General features: G+C 36.8%; 1 protein-coding gene across 11 annotated transcripts in view; it reads left to right on the plus strand.

Moving 5' to 3' along the window:
- LOC143222077 (uncharacterized) overlaps positions 1 to 21,614 on the plus strand; it is a 52,501-nt gene that overhangs the window by 16,782 nt on the left and 14,105 nt on the right. For 3 of the 11 annotated variants that reach the window (XM_076447961.1, XM_076447962.1, XM_076447960.1), the window contains exons 3-4: positions 1,199 to 1,340; positions 3,215 to 3,235. The exons of 2 other annotated variants lie outside the window; for them this stretch is intronic. In XM_076447961.1, coding sequence (XP_076304076.1) covers positions 1,199 to 1,340; positions 3,215 to 3,235 — 163 coding nt within the window. Of the gene's footprint in view, positions 1 to 1,198; positions 1,341 to 3,214; positions 3,236 to 4,081; positions 5,740 to 21,614 lie in introns of those variants that run through there. 6 more of the 11 variants (XM_076447965.1, XM_076447966.1, XR_013011996.1 and 3 more) reach the window with 4 other exon arrangements.

Here is a 21,614-nt window from a genome sequence, read left to right on the forward strand (position 1 = left end):
AATTGTCGCACATGATGATATATCCACCACAAAATTACATAAAAAACTGTTTTACCTGATGTTATATCCAGCACGTAAATCCTTAAAAAATATATTAAATGATGTTATATCTAGTACGTAATTTTTAGCAAACTATTTTAGTTGTATCCAGCACATAATTTTATAAAAACCTGTGTTACGTGATGTCTTACACGTAATTCCTTAACAAAGTGTTTTACAATATTTTATGTCTAGTTCATAATTCCTTAACGAATTGCGTTACAAAATATTGTATCCAGCACGTGGTTTAAAGTGGAATTAATCAGTGCAATTTTATCCAAGAGTTATGAAGATAGTAATATTAAAAGAAAACGCAGGAAAACTTCCTTCTCTCTCTATATATATATATATATATATATATATATATATTTGGATAACACAAATACAAGCAGTAGTTCTAAAACATTTATTATAAGGGATGGATGATTTTCAATTTACGCTCAGATAACCGAATTAGATTGTTTGGGAAAATGTATAAATTTGAACTGAACTTGCAAATGTAAGTGAACATATCTCACCAAAAATAAGTAAACCTTTTTTTTTTTTTTTACATAGATGAGAAGGAAATCCACTATTCCAGTGATAAATGCTTAAACTGTTAATCTATTAGATAATTTAAAATATACATATATTAATGAGAAAAAATCTATTTAGACTGAGTAAATTGGTTTTTGAATTATCCTTTTTTATTTGTTATCACTTCGAACTTTGCCCTCTACTCATTGAATTGTGCCTTAAATAATCAATCACTTATATTTTACTTCATATATATATATACGAGTTTAATTCGGTATCTAGAATATGTCTTATTAATTACATTTCCAGAAACGTATACGTGAGCATTGCCATATTCCGGTATTGAAAAAAAAAAAAAAATTATAATGAGAGAGCGTTTCAAGTGTGCTCAACTGGTACCGGAGGCATCCTCAGGAAATGACATGTCTTGTTGTCACAAACAGAGTTAATACAATATTTGATTTTTGTTAAAGAACATGAGTCAAAATTATGTATGATCCTAAACTACACTTGTCGTAATTACATCTAGTCTAATTTAGTTAGTTTTAGAATTATGTTTTTCCTAACTGATCCAAATTGAATTGAATATCTTTGAATTTGTGTTGTTAACGAATGGATTTTTTAACAGTTTGTTTAATTTCAGGTTTCTCGACGATGTTGCTGCTTCCGTTATTCTGATTCCGGTTAGAGTTTTGATAACAATTTCTGTCGCCCCGTACACATACAACACGTATAAGTTTATTAACAATGGTGATTTTGTTTGTAATACTGTCTGCAAAGAACAGGTAAAATCAAGCTCACTTAATGTTGTATATTTCGGAGTTAAACGTCATCAAATAATACTATTCACGTGCCAATTCTTTTGTGGAAGAACATAAATAAAGCTTAACTTTGATACTGAAATGTCCCCTAGAAATAAAGCACGTGATTATTATTTTTTTAACGTGTTGTGAACTCATGAAGAGATGCGAAAGTGGTGAATAATATAAGGTTTGTTAGGCTAAAGGGAAGACGTCCACCTGATGGTACACAGTGATGTTGAACTGATAGACTAAATAGTTGCTTGGGTTACTAAATAAGGTAGCAGGATTTGCCCATCACCCCTATAATGTATCCAAGGTTTGCTTTTGGTTTGTTTTGAATTTCGCGCAAACCTACTCGAGGGTTATCTGCGCTAGCCGTCTCTAATTTAGTAGTGTAAGACTAGAGGGAAGGAAGCTAGTCATTACCACCCACCGCCACCTCTTGGATTACTGTTTTATCAAAGAAAAGTGGGATTCACTGTGACATTATAACGCCCCCACGGCTGAAAGGGCGAGTAGGTTTGGTGTGACAGGGATTCGAACTCGCGACTCTCGGATTACGTACAAGTCGAGTGCTTTAACCACCTGGCCATGCCGGGCCTAGCATCCAAGGTTCGGAGTGTGATTTTCTGCGGTAGCGAAACGCAAACCATGAGCCCTTAGATCCATAGTTCGGTTTGCTAACTACTAACCAGTTCACTGTACCCAAATAAATAAAAACTTTAATCGTATCAAAGCATATGTTAATATTAACACGTTAGCCCGTTGTGCTACATGATTTAGGTTTCTTAAAATGGCCCGGGATGTCTAGGTGGTTAGGACGGTCGACTTGCAATCTGAGGGTGCGCGTGGTTCGAATCCCCATCACACTAAGCATACTCGCTTTTTCAGCCGTGGGGACGTTATAATGGTATTGGCAATCCCTACTAGTCGTTGATAAAATTGTAGCCCAATGACTAGCTGCCTTCCCTCTAGTGTTACACTGCTAAATTAGGGCCGGTTAGCGCAGATAGCCCTTGTATAGCTTTGCGCAAAATTCATAAGCAAACTCACTTCAAAACTCTACTTTCGTAGGTTGTTATTAATATTTTGTGTTTTGCTTAAAACCAGGTTATGGGGCTTTTACAAATAATTTGAAAGTTTCAATTTTAAAATTTTATACCGTACTCCATTAAATTTTTCTTGTTTCACACCTCTTTAAAAAATGACATTAAGAAGGAAACAGGCTGTATTTTGACCATTGTGTTTAAAAATCGCTCGTCACCAAGGCAGGCTCAAGTATCATCACATCTTTATAAACAAAGAGACCATTGTGATTACATACTTTTATTTCAGGGTTATCATATAGGTTGATTATTTATAATTATACGTTCCTTCCTCTTCTCTGCAACATAGTCGGGGCAGTTTATTCTACAATAACTAAGCATTTATTAATTTGTGAAAAACTAGCTTGAATTTTCTGTAGTTGTTTAAAGCGCCTACACTGTGTGAACTGGAGAATGTTTGTCAGTAGGGTGAATTTAAAACATGAATTATTACTCTATATAAAATATTAAAGCTGTCCCTCTTCTAATTTCGTGGGTAATAATTAAGAAAAATTACTTTTACACTCCAGATAAATGTGAAAGAATATATTTTTATTTCAACCAACATTTCGCCTTTCCGTCTTCATTAGGGTTAATATACATAAGGTCGTTTTCAGCTAACTTTTATCAAAACGTGTAAATTCCTCCAGTATTGAAAGGCAATAAATAAGTTTATGGATGTTGAAATATTTTAATAATTAGTGTCTCAGAATGAAGAAAAAGTGATAACTATGCTTTGATAGTTACGCATGCTCCGTTTTACTGTTTCAGGTAAAAGCCGAAGCAAGTGTGGTATGTATAGAACAATATTAACGGTCAATCCTTGGAAGTATTATTGGAATGTGTTATTTTTCGTTACTCTGGTTGTCATTTGACACACGTAACGTCTTTACAAATTGAAACATTAAAATTATAATTTCTATTTTCTTCTTCAATTAGAACAAAAAAAAAGTTAAAGTATAAATACAGCATGGGTTCGTAAAATTATTAACGAAATATTATAAGAATAAATATACGCATTGAATATTTTGTATACGTAATTATACAGAAAATGGATTTTAAAAAATGTAATTTTGTTAAGTTTCGTATGAATGCACTTATTTTTAGTACACGTTAATGTTTATGTAAATATGATTCGTATATATGATTATTGTTAGTTAAGGGAAACACATATAAAGCATATTTGTTTCTTCTATCTATTTTTCTAAATATAGTTTTGTTTGTTTCAAAAACGTATTCGTTGCTACGGGGTTATTTCGACTGACCCGAAGCTTGGCCATTTCACATTCGCGACGGTATCCCCATTAAGTAGAATTCGATCTCAGCCTAAGTATCCCATCGTGCAGCTGTGCATTTAAGCAAAAACAAATAACCACTAGGTGACAGCACAGCATGTACACGTTCACAATAGCGGTTATTGTGTATGAAGTTAAAATCAGACAAATGTTGACTGTATGATGTATTTTGAACTCGAGTTTTAAAGACACACCCTTAAAATTATTCTGATTATAGAAGCATTCTACGGGACTGCATCGTCACTTCAAATATGTAGATTTGGCTTTGAAGAATTTTAAACTGGATTAATAATTTTTTTGGATATATATGTATAATTTGTTATTTTAACTCAAAAACAAACAGGCCCGGCATAGCCAGGTGGTTAAGGTGCTTGACTCATAATCTGATGGTAACGGGCTCGAATCGCCGTCACACCAAACATGCTCGTCCTTTCATCCGTGGGAGTGCTATAATGTAACCGTCAATCCCACTATTCGTTGGCAAAAGAGTAACCCAACAGATTGGCGGTGGGTGGTGATAACTAACTGTCTTCACTTTAGTCTTACACTCCTAAATTCGGGGACGGCTAGAGTAGATAGTCCTCGTGTAGCTTTGCGCGAAGTTCATAAAGAAACAAACAAAACAAATTAAACAAAATATGCTGCATCAACTGAAAATTTTCCAGGGTACAAGCTGCAATGTGGGTTTGTAAAATGTATCCTAGGTTTTGAAGGTGACTGCGGAACATAGCGGTGGGGATACACCGTCTATCAGTCTTAACCTCCATTCGTCAGTCTCATATACACAATATGGCTAAAAGTAGTGGGTTCGACTATTTCAGCCACATCCATTGCTAACAGGTGCATAAAATCAACGTTGGTAGTAGAATGGGTCATACTGAAGAGCTCAGTGACTTTCAACGTGGCACTGTCACAGGATTCCATCTTTCCAACAAGTCAATTCGTCAGATTTCTGTTTTCCTAGAGCTGCATCGGTCAACTATAAGTGCTGTTATTGTGAAGTTCAAACGTCTAAGAGCAACAACAGCTCAGCCACGAAGCGATAGGCCACACAAGCTCACCGAACGGGACCGCCGAGTGCTGAAGCGCGTAAAAATCGTCTTTTTACAGTTGCAACATTCATTACCGACTTCCAAACTGCCTCTGGAAGCAACGTCAGCACAGTAACTGTTCGTCGGAAACTTCATAAAATGGGGTTCCATGGCCGAGCAGCCGCACACAATCCTAAGATCACCATGTGCAATGTCAAGCGTCCGCTGGAGTGGTGCAAAACATACCGCCATTGGACTATGAAGCAGTGGAAACGCGTTCTCTGGAGTGATGAATCACACTTCACTATCCAGCAGTCTGACGGATGAATCTGGGTTTGACGGATGGCAGGAGAACACTACCTGCCTGAATGCATAGTGCCAACTGTAAAGTTTTGTGGAGGAGGAATAATGGTCTGGAGCTGTTTTTCATGGTATGAAGGGAAATATTAACGCTACAGCATAGAATGGCATTCTAGAGACTTGTGTGCTTCGAAATTTGTGGCAACAGTTTGAGAAAGGCCCTTTTTTAGTTTCAGCATGGCATTACCCCGTGCACAAAGCGAGGCCCATAAAGACATGGTTTGCCGAGGTTGGTGTGGAAGAACATGACTGTCCTGCACAGACCCCTGATCTCAATCCCATCGAACATCTTCGGGATGAATTGGAAGGCCGACTGCGAGCCTTCCCGCCCGACAGCAGTACCCGACTTCACTAATGCTCTTGTGGCTGAACAGAAGTGAATCCCCCCAGCCATGTTTCAAAATCTAGTGAAAAATTTTTCCAAAATACTGGAGGCTGTTATAGCAGCAGAAGGGGTACCATCTCCATATTAATGCCCATGATTTTGGAATGAGATGTTCAACAAGCACATATGGGTGTGATGATCGGGTGTCCGCATACTTTTGGTTATGTAGTGTGTGTATATATATATATATTCTGCATTAAAGTCGTTCTTTTATTTCGGGGTAAAGCGTGCGTCCTTCATTTGTGAAATGTCATACATTTTGACTTATCATAAATAAACATTTGTGTCATTTTTATATCCTTGCTAGTGTTCAGATTCAGTCTCACCACCATACCTTTAAGCGTTCAGAAAAAAAAATCAATTTATTATGAATTTTGCTTCTAGGTGATTCGGTGCTGAGTTGGACACCTTGAAACTTTAAAATTCAAGGTTCGATTACCGCAATAGATATATCATAGATATTCCATTATTTAGCTTACTGGTAAAAACAGTTTTTAAGTTATTTTAAGAAAATTTACTTCCCTTTATAGTTTGAAATGAATAGTTGTTGTATGAGAAGAAAAACCAACATAAAAACCACAATAAACAAAACAGTATTCCGTGTTGTCTGTATGCATTGGTTTAGTTATTATAACATCGGGATGTTATCTCAGTTTGATGTTAAGTATGAAGCTTTAAAATGGGCCATCTGTGCTCTGTGCACCACAAGTATAGAAACTCGGTTTTCAGTGTTGTAAGCTTGCAGACATACCGCTGTGCCACTGGAGGGGGGCTGCAAGAAAGTGAATTATCCAATAGATTAATAATCCAATAGTTGTGATTATTAATTTTAGCTACTATACAAGGTATATCATCAAGGCATATGAGTGTGACTGATATCAGGATGATACAAAATAGTGTACACAAAATTCTCAAAAACCGTTTGTTTGTTGTTAAGCGGAACTATCACAATGTGCTATTCGTGCTGTGAGCACTGCAAGTATGGAAACGAGATGTTTAGTATTGTAATCTCTCAGACTTTCCGTTAAGCTAATGGGGATGAAAACCACACACGGCTGCAGTTTAACCAGAACCTGTTGTCAAGTGTGGAAGATAAATCGGTTAGGGTTGAGGCTAAGCAAGAATAATTTAAAACAACAACAACAACAAAAAAAAAACGTCCTTCAAATCGAGAATGGGCGGACACAATAATTCACTAAACCAGTATGTTCGTCGTTTGTTAATGGTTCAGATGATTTCCTGCTCTCTTCCTGGGCGGATGTATCTTTATGTTCGATGTACTCAAGTCAACAAACAGTGATCGTATTGTTATCAAAATCAAGTCAACCATTGATTTTTTTCACACATTCCTGTTAATTTGTCCACACAGCTTAAAATAAGAGGTGTATAAGTACAACATTTCACATATATCTTTTGTCTCCTTCAAGTCATTGTCCATGAAACTGTTTATTCAATACCAACGCTCATCAGTTGGGCTAGACGATGACAAACAAAGTCTGTACGAAACACTATTTATGGATGTAGTTCGTGTCCTCCTACCGTCATAACATGTTCACTCTTAAAATTTGCTGTTTAGACGGCGAAAGCCAACGAACTATTTGAAACCAGTTAGGCTATTTTTCTCTTTTATAAAAATTCGAGTGAATTGTTAATTTTTTTTTCTTTTACATACCTTTAATAACGAACCGTAATAGGTGCTTGTGTGTTTTCTTAAAGCAAAGCCGCATCGGGCTATCTATTGTGTCTACTGAGGAGAATCGAACTCCTGATTTTAGCATTGTAAATCCATACACTTACTGCTGTCCCAACGGATTACGAACCGCAATGTGCAAATTAAGAGAAACGTGGGTAAAAGAAACATCCTAGTCAGCTTAATTTTTATAACAGTTTGTTTGAAATAGTTCGCCTGCTTTCAACGTTTAAATAGTAAAATTTGGAGTGAGGATATTATCACAGTAAAGAAATATAACTTCGAATTTTGAGATTCACAGCGTGACATTGTAAGTAATATCGGGAGTTTCTAATAATTTACATTGTGACTGTTTCGCTTTATTCATTATATATGTAGATAGTCGACTGATGTAACACACTTTAGGAGTGTAGGAAGAAATCTGTAGAGGGGTATAAGTGCAATTTTTGAGGATAAAGAAATTAAGTCTCGTTTTCACTCAACATGATATCTTTTAATGATATCTGAAGCTAATGTTACATCTTTTAAATGTGAGTCATACACGTGTATAATTTATAGGGTCCGATTCCACACACTGCATCCCTTCCGTCTGTGCTCAAGCACTTGATAAATTAGTTTAGCTGGAGTTCAGTTCTTGCAATATCTTTATTTTTTTAGAAATCATAACCTTTACAGTGTCATAGAATTTCGTGAGTTAAATAAGCGAACATAGTTTTAAAATAACCGTTTTGTTAAATTTTGGTTATCAAATATACCGTGATTCTACAATGTACAGTTCGAAATAATTACAAAAACAAAATGCGTGAAAGCATTAACCAAACATTTACTAATAGATTATACAATATCGATGAAAACCTGGAATCCAATTGATTAATATATTATTGTATTAATCTACCCATGTTGAGACGCGTTGATACATATCCTCATTGTCACCTATTATGGCGTCCTAGCATCGAAAACCTAGCAACTTATTGCTGACCCACCTGGTGACGTATTGAAAGCAAAGAAAAAATATATCGCAAAAATTCGTTGCATGGTTTAGTTTAATGTTTGGCTTTCTCAAATTAGTTTTAGGCCTTAGTATTAGTTTATGTATTGATTCTATACGCCAACACCAACCAGCCTTTCTTCGCACGCACTTTTATCTACGGTAAAGACATGGCTTGTAATAAACGGGTCCCTCGGTAGGACAACGGTAAGTTTACGGACATTAAAATGCAGGGTTTGATTCCCCTCGATGGACACAGAAAACAACGTAACGTGGTTTTGTCAAACAAACAAACAACTGATGAGCAGGCTCTGTGGCTAGTTATGTACATAACACGATATGCATAAGCATTTTCATTTATAAATCATATTTCTGATGATAAATGTATTTATAAATCACTAAACGAACGATACAGTGCGAGACGTCTATAAGCAAAAGTAATGTCCCGTCTGCGTATTTTGAATTCGATTATATATGTTTTTGTAAAAGCAAACTTTGTCAGTGTTTTATTAGAACCGCGGTTCAAAGTGCTATTCTACTACTAGTTATCGTAAATTTTCTCTTAATAAAATACCAATTTATTCAATTGCTTACATTCAAATTCACGTGAATTAACTTTTACATATGAGAACACTCCATTTATTTCTGTGGTACATAACACTGTGTGTAGGGTGAAACATCAGATTTATTAGAAGCTGTGCTTTTTCTTCATAAATTGGGCCTGGCATGGCCTAGCGCGTTAAGGCGTGCGCTTCGTAATCTGAGGGTCGCGGGTTCGCGCCCGAGTCGCTCCACACATGCTCGCTCTCCCAGCCGTGGGGGCGTTATAATGTGACGGTCAATTCCACTATTCGTTGGTAAAAGAGTAACCCAAGAGTTGGCGGTGGGTGGTGATGACTAGCTGCCTTCCCTCTAGTCTTACACTGCTAAATTAGGGACGGCTAGCACAGATAGCCCTCGAATAGCTTTGTGTGAAATTCCAAAAACCAAAAAACAAACAAACGCATAGAACAACTAATCAGTTATTGTTCCCTTTCAAAGTAAAACATCACAACACATAATAGATGCTCATTCAATTCAATTCATTCGAGGTTCAAAACTTATTAAATAGCCACATGAAGTTTTATATTTTTCATTTTGCAAAGTCAGCAGACCAGAAGTGATACGATGAATTGCAACTTTTTACAGCACTCGACAGACACCTGTAAACAAGTGTGTGTTCAAACATGCCTCTCTCCTTGATCTTGGGCTCTGTATGGTCAGGTGGTTAAAGCACTCGACTTGTAATCTGAGGGTCGCGAGTTCGAATCCCCGTCACACGAAACATGCTCGCCCTTTCAGCCGTGGAGGCATTAAAAAGTGACGATCAATCCCACTATTCGTTGGTAAAAGAGTAGCCCAAGAGATTGCGATGGGTAGTGATGACTAGGTGTCTTCCCTCTAGTCTTACACTGCTAAATTAGGGACGGCTAGCGCAGATAGCTCTCGAGTAGCTTTGCGCGAAATGCAAATTAGAATCACCTTCGATATCACGATTTTAAATATGGACTGAGATGTTTTTACAGTAAGTGTCTGTGACTTCTTGGCGATAAATTCGAAAAATAAATGGACAGCACACAGTATACTTGTTTTAAAATAATATATTCAAAACAAGTAAAACGTATGTACAAAAATACTTTAAACTATATGATATCACAATTATATCTAAAACTGTAAATAAATCTCTTCTTCTCAAAAGTTCACACAAGACTGATTGAAAACACGAATTAGTTTTCCCTACTGTTTCTTATTGCACAATCTGCGATAGATTCACTTACGCTACGTCATAGGTTACCATAGTTTGATCCAGAATTTTAAACAATTGTCACCTTTTCGTCAAAGTCCACACAGGTTCGTTCAATTACTTTAAAACACCCTTTGACAATATAAAGTATTCTCCTTATCTCTGTGCAACCCTCACTTTAAAATATCGCCCGATACGGCTAAACTAACGATCACGCAATCTAACTTCACGTTTATCAACTTAACCGTTATTTACTTAACGTTTTCTTGCTTGCGTTCACTTGGTCACCTATATATATATACATGCTCAAACCGAAGCCTAGAACTTTTTACAAACCACGAAACGCCATGATGTAAGAATACTTTTAAGGCAATGAGAAAAATACAAAAGGCTCGAGAAACGTGACATACCACAATAATTGAACTACAAACACAACATGCAACTTTTACCGAGTTACATAATAAAATTTGTCATAACTGTTGCCTTTAAACTAATTAACTTTTAACACTCTTGTTATGAAAACTAAGTAATAATAAATATTAGATCATTAAATAATAACTCTTACACTAAACAGTCTTGTATATCTAACAATCAGCATCATTCTCTCCTTCATCTAATTGCTCACTCACAGGTGAAACTCGACATCTTTGTTCCTGAACTGCTGTAAAGAAATTGTCAGACTTTACAAAAAAAACACTAAAAAAATGTGTCTCAAAGACAAATTGTTTATCTGAAATTTGTTTCAAAACAAACGACAATATTTCACAGAACTTCTGGTTTATTTATAAAAAAAAGTGCATAGTAACGAGATTTGGATTAGTTTTCAGCCGAAGGGACATAAATGTTAGCGAACGCTGTCATCGTCCAATGGGTAAATCGGAACTTTCGGCCTGCCGCTGAGAGCGTCCGCTCAAGTTTAGGGCGTTAAACTTGATTTGTGACAGCATTTACTTTGGTTTTAATATGTTATAGCTGCCTACATGAAAATAACTTTTACGCCTGCAGTCTTAAAAAGGTGTGACAGTCACTGCCACTTCACAAGTTTGTCAGGCTGGTTACAGTGTCCACTGGATTGGACTAGATGTATCAGTGTTTCTACGTAAATATGATTAGAACTCTCAAGTTCATACTCTGATTGGTTTGACAACTGTGCGTTTGGTTACGACACTTGTTTTGGAGAAAAAGGTTATCTGTGACCTTTACCCTTTGTTTTTCAAGTCTTTTGACTTTCGCGCCTACGGTTCATTTTGCAAACATTTATGCCCGGCATGGTTAGGTGGGTTAAGGCGTTCCACTCGTAATCTGAGGGTCGCGGGTTCGAATCCCCGTCGTACCAAATATGCTCGCCCTTTAAGCCGTGGGGGCGTTATAATTGTGACAGTCAATCCCACTATTCGTTGGTAAAAGAGTAGCCCAAGAGTTTGTGGTGGGTGGTGATGACTAGCTGTCTTCCCTCTAGTCTTACACTACGAAATTAGGGATATTTAGCGCAGATAGCCCTTGAGTAGCTTTGCGCGAAATTCAAAACAAACATTTATGTGTTCTTTCTCTGGATTTATTTGTTCGATAGTGGATAGCGTGTCCATCTGTGGATCGAAGACTCCAGAGTTCGAGAAGTGATGCCATTCAGTGCACTTTGAATTTTAAGCTCAACAATAAGTGTAAAAGCTTATAACTCTCAAATATGAGACTCGATTTCCGTGGATGGCCCAGTCCTGCTAGGGCATTGTGTATCTTTGCACTTAACAACGAATAATCAAACTGGACGTGTTATAGAAGTGAAGGCCATTTTCGTTATTCGGTTCAAAGAGTTGGACAAAGTTCTTACGTCTGACTTGCTATCTTCCCTATCGTCAGATGTTCAAAATTATAGATGGCTATACCTATCTTCTAGGACCTTCTGACCTGGCTAGTTAGCCCACATACGCAGGTTGAAAACTTCGTCTAGTATTTGCTTGTATTTGTAGACGGCGTTAGATGTTGGTAAAGCACTTGACGACACAGTGTTATTCAAATCTAGTTTAAATTAAAATTCAATACAGATCTTCCTAATGTTCAAATGATTCTTTCGATTTCTCTGAGTAACCGATACCTGTTCTGTTTTAATTAACGAGGATATAAAATTTCTTTCCATTTCTCTAAGTAACTGATAACTGTTTTATTCTAATTAATGAGAACATAAACTTGGTTTATTCCAACGAACACTACGTGTGGATGTTTTAACGCTTGTTTTATTCTAAAGTTCCTGTAAATAAAGGAATGGTTGATATTTGTGAAACACTATCGTTAACCTTCTGTTTTTCCATTTCTTAGTTTCAGAAACTCACTATAGCAGATCTTTGAATCTTGTCAAAATCGTTTCATGTGATAACACTATGGTGTAACTAAATCAGTACGATATATTTCAGTAAACAGTGATTTATTTCGCTGTTATACGCACATAGCAGCACCATGGTCTAAGTAAGGTGTGCCTAACATAGGATCTAATCTCGATATTTAACGTTTTAACTCCTCGAGCTTACCGGTGAGCTAGCGGAGAGAGGAGGAAGTAAAGGAGATCACAGTTCTGTGTATCATCTCCTCATAACTTTAATTGTCGTGGTTGTTTACATTATTTAATTTAATAGCACAGTCTTGCCTTCAACTTAGTGTCTGGAAGAAATCGTTCCAAGTGGTAACACATGGTAGGATGGTTAACATTCATCTTTCGTTGACGTTATGTCACGACTAGTTTTCTGTGATATTTCACTGAATGACAGTTGATATTCATCACTGATATCAAATTGATATCATTTACGTTATTTGGTTGCTGTCTGTACTAATATAAGAGTTATAGTAATTAATTTAGTGTTGTCTTAGTGGAAAAAAAAATCAGTTTAATAAGTAAGCTCAGTCTGTAAATCTATTTTGAATTAAACAGATCTAAGACAAAACCGAAACCTGACAGGCATCTAATGCTGATAAAGCTCAAGTTTTTTGTTTTGTCATTGTTACATTAGTTTTCTTAGAATTGTGTTTTTCTTTATTTTTATGTAATATCATATTTCAAAAGTATACACTTACTATTCTGTTCTAACTGTTGTTGTTGTTTTTCAACATCAACTAGTTTTGTATACAAACAAGCACTTGTAACGTATTTTTGAGTGCAGCGAGAGTAGTTGTTTTTAAACGTATATTTGAGATCACATTTTAAATTCTAATGTCCTCAACATCGCTATATCTAACGATCAGACATTAGAACATGAGCAGTATAACTGAATCAAGCTTTGGAAAAAGAGGGGGTTTGGTTTGAATTTCGCGCAAAGCTACACAAGGGCTATATGCACTAGCCGTCCCTAATTTAGCAGTGTAAGACTAGAGGGTTTGGTTTGTTTTGAACTTCGCGCAAAGCTACATGAGCACTGTCTGCGTTAGCCGTCCCTAATTTAGCAATGTAAGACCAGATAGAAGGCAGCTAGTCATCACCACCCACAGCCATCTCTTGGGGTTTTATCAATGAAAAGTGGGATTGATCGATCGTAATAACGCCCTTACATCTAAAAGGGCGAGCACCTTTGGTGTGACGGGGATTCGAACCCGCGACCCTCAGCTTACAGGTCGAGCGCCTTAACAATACGGCCATGCCGGGCCTTTGGCTTTCGGAACCAATGTTGGTGAGTAATATTTGTTTAAATTCCTTGGAACGGTTTGTCGCATCTCGGACTTTTAATTCTATCACTGCTTCGAAAGAATGTTATATTTTGAATTTACCATTGAACTTTATCATACCTATTTCAACTAAAACTGGTGATGCAAAAATTCACAGTTACCTAGCAGCAGGGGCGTAGATCCTGGGGGGATGGGATATACATTTCCCCTTCATTTTAGGTGGAGAGTATGGTGCATAAAATCATCCCCCCCTGCAGTTTGGTCTGTTGAATTGTTTTATTGCATCACAGGCCTACAAATTGTATGTTTGTTCTTGTGATTCTCGTGTTCTTACCAATCGAATTACATAATTAGGCCTAGATGTAGGCTTTTTCAGTAGCCGAAACGTACATCTTTTATATAGGTGTGCTTCTAAGCTTTTCGATGTAAGCGATAGTTTGTAAGTATCAGTCCGTAGGCCTAAGTATACATGCAAGTATGGTGGCAACAAAATTACTCTGTGACTGCATATTTACAGCTTTCAGGTTCACGTAATCAGAGATTACCAATTTGCAAATTGAACAGTCCACATAAGTGGTTGCAAAAATCATCCCCCCCTCATCGGGTGTAAAAAATCTACGCCCCTGCCTAGCAGGTTCTTTTTTAGCCAATATAACCCTAATCTATACACATTATCTTCAATCAAATAGCCCAAAGGGAGACTTTAACGAGCAAAGATGTTCACAGAAAGTTCAAGTATAAACATTAATTTATTTATAATTGAACTACAAATATAACCAAGTATAAACGTTAATAGATTTATAATTGAACTACAAATAAAACCAAGTATAAACATTTATTTATTGATAATTGAGCTATCAATGAAACACAGCTTCAAACTAATGACATATTTCATCCCTCGGGTGAAGTCGCATCTCAAATAAAATTATTTATTCTTATACATAACAAAACTGTTTCTAACACTACTTGTAGTTACACTAACTACACCTTTATTATCACCAATTTACCAATCACTACTTGGAGAGTATATGGTGAGAAGTGGTTTCTTTTATGAGTGAATTAACAAACCAGTTCGTGTTTACGACATCAAAATATATTAGAAAATAAACCTAAAAAATTGCAAACAAAGAAAGCAATTTCTGTTCTAAAAAGTAACATAAACGCAATTATCACTTATAATTCAGAAGTGTTGTAGTATCATGTATGGGTTAAATGTTTCTAAACCTAGTTTTTGAGGTAGCGATTTATTTACCAGAACTGAGAGTATTTATATTTCTCTGACGTTTTGTACCCATTTCTTAAGAAATTCAAATATAATTATTACTGAGTGAAACCTACTTTAATATTTATGTTTATATGATATAGGTCTGACATGGCCAGGTGGTTAAGGCACTCGACTCGTAATCCAAGGGTCGCGTATTTGACCATCACACCAAACATGCTCGCCTTTTCAGCTGTGGATCGTTATAATGTGACGGTCAATCCCACTATTCGTTAGCAAAAGAATAGCTCAAGAGTTGGTGGTGGGTGGTGATGATTAGCTGTTTTCCTTCTAGTCTTACACTGCAAAATTTGGGACAACTAGCGCAAATAGCCCTCGTGTAGCTTTGCGCGAAATTCAAACAAAACCAAAAATTATATGCTATAAGCTCATATATTGTACAGTTTCCTAGTCTTACTTTTGGAACGTATTATTCTATAATACATTCCTCTTAAAAACGTTTTGCAACCTATTATTAACGTACTGTCTTGAGTGGCTTAGATATCTACTAGTAACCTACTATCTTGAGTGGCTTAAATATCTACTAGTAACCTACTATCTTGAGTAGCTTAGATATCTACTAGTAACCTACTGTCTTGAGTGGCTTAGATATCTACTAATAACCTACTGTCTTGAGTGGCTTAGATATCTACTAGTAATCTACTGTCTTGAGTGGCTTAGATATCTACTAATAACCTACTATCTTGAGTAGCTTAGAAATCTACTAATAACCTACTATCTTGAGTAGCTTAGATATCTACTAGTAACCTACTGTCTTGAGTGGCTTAGATATCTACTAGTAACCTACTGTCTTGAGTAGCTTAGATATCTACTGGTAACCTACTGTCTCAAGTGGCTCAGATACTAACTAATAACGTACTGTTTTGAGTGGCTTGGATAATACAATGTATGTCAAATCACTTTTCAAAAATAAATACTTGATTTTTCCGATAAAACATGCCTGTTTCTTATTTAATTGGTGTTGTTCGTGATCAGATGCATGGTGAGCCTTATGTTCTAAAGTTAGTTGGTGGCGTGAAAAATTCGTTGTGGAAATGTTGGTTATGGCGTGTCGAGTTGTGTTCGACCAGTTAGTTTAGAAACGATTAATTAACAAACAGTCTTCAACTCAATGGTGGAAAGTACGCCTATTTTGGTAGTTGATAGAATGTCCCATCAAATCTGGAAAACCGGAGGTCCGAGAGTGAAGTACGTGATTGTGTTGAGCGTGGTTCAAGGATCATTGTTCAGTGCTGTTTTATTTGATTCAAGAAGTCGGTGTCTCTGTCCTACCAAAGTGGACACACCTCATGGTCGTGCTGTTTTATTTGATTTAAGAAGTCGGCGTCTCTATCCTACCAAAGTGGACACACCTCGTGGTCGTGCTGTTTTATTTGATTTAAGAAGTCGGCGACTCTATCCTACCAAAGTGGACACACCTCATGGTCGTGCTGTTTTATTTGATTTAAGAAGTCGGTGTCTCTGTCCTACCAAAGTGGACACACCTCATGGTCGTGCTGTTTCACCATTATTTTAGTTTTCCTGGCAATATTCTTTCACTTTACTCGAAATAAGTCTTTGTATTCGCTGTTTTCTACCTGCGTGGTTTTCAGTTTTTGTCTTCCTTCGCATCATCAAGATTCGCGCCATGCTGTATCGTTTTCTTCCCCCATTTAAAGACAAGTGGTCGAATACATCCGTGACCTTAGAACTCAGATACGTAGATACTTCTCTTTGGGCGTCTGACATCACCGAAGCTTCTCTAACGTTTCTTACGGTTATTTTTTAAACAGTTGGTGATCGAATCCAGACCTGATTCACGTGTAACACCTCGAACGTTTCGCTACTTTACATTAGCTTTAAATTGAACCTCGTTTTCATTTTGACATGCTACCCCCCAACTGGCACAGCTGTATGTCTGTAGACTTTTATCGCTAAAAATCGGGTTTAGATACCTGTGGTAGGCAGAGCACAGACAGCCCTATATTTAGCTTTGTGCTTAATACAAACAAATCATCTTGACAAGAACACTCGCAGATTTGGATTCGGTGTTTCAGCAGTTTTTCACAAGTTTTACAGAACGTTCGAGGATGATGACTATTCCATAGATAATGTACAATACAAATGCCATACCACTGCGTAAATTAGGGTTAAAAAAATCACCCAATTTTACTGCCAACTACCGGTCATACCCTCTTAAAGATCGATAAACTCCTGGATTCCTTATAAAATAATGCACATTTCTCAAGATTTGCAGAGAAAAATAAAGATTAAATATTGGATATGGTTTTTCTAAGAAGTGCTCTACCATTTCTGCTGCTGTTGAATCAGCAATTGCTTGCTAATAACACTTTCAAAGGTTTTAAGCCAAGTAAAGCAATTAGTTACTGGTTTAATGTAAAAAATATTATGTCTGTACCACTATCGTGACTTTGTATCTTTTCAAGCAGTTTTTTGCCTTCAAAACACCCTTGTTGGCTTAGCGGTAAGTATGAGCTCTTAAACCCTAAAAATCGGTTTTTAATACTTGCAGAAGGCACGGCACAGATAGCCCGCTTTATGACTTTATGCTTAAAAACGAACAAACCCTTCAGAACATCAGTGTAGGTTGTCTGTACTTAAACGTTCTCGATTGATTCGAGATGTTTATTTTCGTAATTAAGCCAAATTCTGAATTCGAGGGTGAAACATCTTTTATGAACAAAAAGAGGAAAAGAAAGGAAATAAAATATGGCGATAGATATAAAGGCACTGAACTAGATTTGATTGGCAAAAATTGAGTTTATGTAAAAATGTTATTATTATGTACGCTAAGATGCAAACAGTCATTGATTTCTTGTCTTGGATTTTTAATCAGACTAGTCAGCGTCAGCATTGTCGTTATCAGACACTTATAACTTCTTGAACTAACACAAAACACACCTTTACAGTTCAAACAACTACAAGCTTACATACACAACACTTTCATCTCAGACCAAGGCCCGGGTAAGCCAGGTGGTTAAGGCACTCGACTCGTAATCTGAGAGTCGAGGGTTCGAATCCCCGTCACACCAAACATGCTCGCTCTTTCAGCCATGGGGGCATTATAATGTGACAATCAATCCCACTGTTCGTTGGTAAAACAGTAGCCCAAGAGTTAGCGGTGGGTGATGATGATTAGTTGCCTTCCATCTTGTCTTACACTGCTAAATTAAGGACGGCTAGCGCAGAGAGACCTCGAGTAGCTTTGCGCGAAATTCAAAACAAACCAAAACAATCTTAGGCCAATGTTCCAATATGGTATCTTACAATCCTAAGTTACCAGTGCTAGTTATAATTTCTCCTAATACGCATTCAAGGGAAGATTAACTCTCATATCATAATAAATTGTACAAACCTCTCTGACATTCTTTAATGTCAGTGTCGCTCACATAAGTAGAATGAGACAACATAGATACTTGACTAATAGCTTATAAGCTACATGGTGGGTAACTACTCAAAACAAAACATTAATGGATGTATACGACTCGTTACGTCCTGTTTATTAGTGTTAACTAAATGCAGAACGCTTGCAGGAAAATTAAAAATATATTCTTTAATATACCGAAATAAGGTATTGGTTTATCATTATGGAAAGCCCCCATACAGCGTTGTGTTAATGGATTCACATCTCTAGAAACCGGGTTTCGATACCTGTGGTTGGCAGAGCACAAATATCCCACTGTGTATCCTTATGCTTAATTTCAAACAATAAATCAATCATTATAGAAGATGTAACCTAACAGACTGCAAGTATAGCTTTATCAGCATACCTTAACAAACTAATGCGTAGTGTAAGAGATGAGGAATTTCCAGGAGCTGAAATATATTATCCGACTTGATATAATTAATGTCATATAAAGTAATACTGAACCTGATATTTCAGTAGTGTATACGTGTATCTTACGAATAAGCGATCTGATGAGATATAGAAGGTAGTAAATGACCATCTTAAAAACTGCTAAAAGTGGAGCACAGATAGCCCTCGAGTAGCTTTGTGCGAAATTCCAAAACAAAACAAGCTAAAAGTGTAAGGAAAGCGCCTGGTGCAAATTACCATTTGCTTACCATATATATGTAATTAGTTAGTTACCACCGTTAGATTCCATCAAGGAACATAGGGCCGCAATCGCTTGCGGATTCTTCAACAGGTATTTAAGTGAGTAGGTTGTTAGCCCGCTGCACCGAGCCGTCCATAATTTAGTAGTGTAAAACTAGAGGGAAGGCAGCTAGTCATCACCACCCACCGCCAACTCTTGGGCTACTCTTTTACCAACGAATAGTGGGATTGACCGTCACATTATAACACCCCCACGGCTGGGAGAGCGAGCATGTTTTAGCGCGACGCGGGCGCGAACCCGCGACCCTCGGATTATGAGTCGCACGCCTTACGCGCCATGCCAGGCCATATATGTAATTACTTCCTGTCAAACGGTCGTCTTTCTAAAGCACAAAGAAAACTTATGCTAACAATTCTTAAATACAAGTAGACGAAAGATTTATCGCTTTTTCTTGAACATCGTATCACAGGTGGGATTTGGATTCACCACATACATTGGAGTATTTTTAAGGGACGTCCAACCATCTGTACTGATATCAGTCTTAATTTATTCCAGATAATTGTTAAATGTTTCACAAATATTGCATATTATTGGATTAACTATTGTCTATCTAGTTTTAAACTGTAATGACAGTACCGAAAATGAATGGTGCAATTTATACTAGCGTCAAATGCATCAAAATGGATATTTTCATCCTGTTATATCAGACTGAGGCACAATAACTGCGGCATTCAGTTACACCGATTTCCAATAGATTTTGTTTAACGTTAAACTCAATGCTTCAGAATGGGCTATTTGTGCTCTGCCCACCACGGGTATCGAAACCCGGTTTCTAACAGTATAAGCCTGCGGACATACCGTTGTGCCACTGGGAGGCTTCCAATGCGTAAACTCTAAGTTTCACGCATAACGGAAGAGAATGTTTGAAAAATAGTAAATCAACTTGACCAGTGATGTAATAAGACAAAGTAAGAAAGTTTCATTTCCACTTCCCAATTTATTGCACTCTATATCTCTCTTGTTTTTGTGTTGCGAAAGGTATGTAACGTACTTTAGCTGTAAAGGCATGGTATTATCTATAAGATGTTGTAAAGCATGATATTGTTTATAAGATGTTGGAAGGCATATTGTTTATAAGGTGTTGTAAGATGTGGTATTGTTTGTAAGATATTGTAAGGCATGATATTGTACCTACCTGTCTAATATGAATCATTTTTTACCACTGTCAGCAGTGATTGACAAAAAATAATACAACCTCACCTTAAGCAATATAGTTACACTTATTTTAAAGTAACTTAGGACGATATCACAACAGATGATTGGCTGTTATAAAAGTACATTAATGTCGCTAGCCCAAACCCCGTAATACTCTTAATGTTTTTCTATCACTGGTCGTTGGTTATAAATTGGAATTTATTTATTTCATAACTACAAAAGTTGGTTTGTTTTAAATTTCGTGCAAAGCTGCTTGAGGACTATCTACTTTAGCCATCCTTAATTTAGCAGTGTAAGACTAGGGGAAAAGCAGCTAGCCATCACCACTACCCACCGCCAACTCTTGAGCTACTCTTTTACCAACGAATAATGGAATTGATAGTCACATTATAACATCTCCACGGCTGAAAGAACGAGCATGTTTGGTGTGACGGGGGATTCGAACCCGCGACCCTCAGATTACGAGTCGAGTGCCTTAACAACCTGGTCATGCCGGGTCACGAAAGTTAGAGGGAGAAATTATGCTGTCATAAACTTGAGAAAGAAAAAGAATGTATTTTAAAAACTAGATAATTTTTTTGTTCTTTAAATAACGCAGCTTGCAAGCCAGAAACGAGAGGTGTTGCATATAGAACAAACTAAACCAAAGCATAAGAAATAAAAACTACAAAATGTTTCCTGGTAGTGAGTACCGAAATTGCACAGCGATATTCCTTCTTTCATAATTTATTATTTGTCTGCTGTTAAGCGCAATTATCTATTTGTGTCATGCTTCAACACTAGTATCAAGACCTAATTTTTAGCATTATAAGCCCTCAGACTTCCCGCTAAGCCGTCTTGGTGAAGGTAGGGGCTCCATAACCAGTTCACATCGATTCACGAGCTTCTCTTGTGAAATAAAATTAATATCGAAGTTTGTTTCAACAACCTTTTTTTTTTCGAAATGAAATGAGATGGAGAGACTTAGAACAATGACGTATTTTATTAAAGTGGCCAGTGAGGTTAAATCGGAAAACTTATTCTTTAAGGTAGGAAACCTATCTCACTTTGGCTCAGTGTCTATAATTGTATCGTAATTAGACTTCAAATGAAAGTGTTAAGAAGCATCTCTTGTAAAAAATAAAGAAAACTGTAAATCATCTTCCTTTTTAAAACCAGACCATCAGAAACAAGCTGCAAAGGAAAACGTATCTGCCACACATTTTTTAAATTTTTAACAAGAAAATGGTTTGTTCATACAAAGCGTTTATTGGTAGAAAACTAAGATCTAAGTCTAACTGGTCTGGCATGGTCTAACGGTTAGGGTCGATCGATTAGCAATCTGTTGGTCCTAACTTCAAATCTACGCCAACGAACATGCTTTCCCTTTTTAACGATTTGGGAGGGAGGGCGTTATACTGTTCGATGAATCACACTCTTTGCTTCTAAAAGAAAAA

The sequence above is a fragment of the Tachypleus tridentatus genome, chromosome 8 (assembly GCF_004210375.1).
Source record: "Tachypleus tridentatus isolate NWPU-2018 chromosome 8, ASM421037v1, whole genome shotgun sequence".
Lineage (NCBI taxonomy): Eukaryota > Metazoa > Arthropoda > Merostomata > Xiphosura > Limulidae > Tachypleus > Tachypleus tridentatus.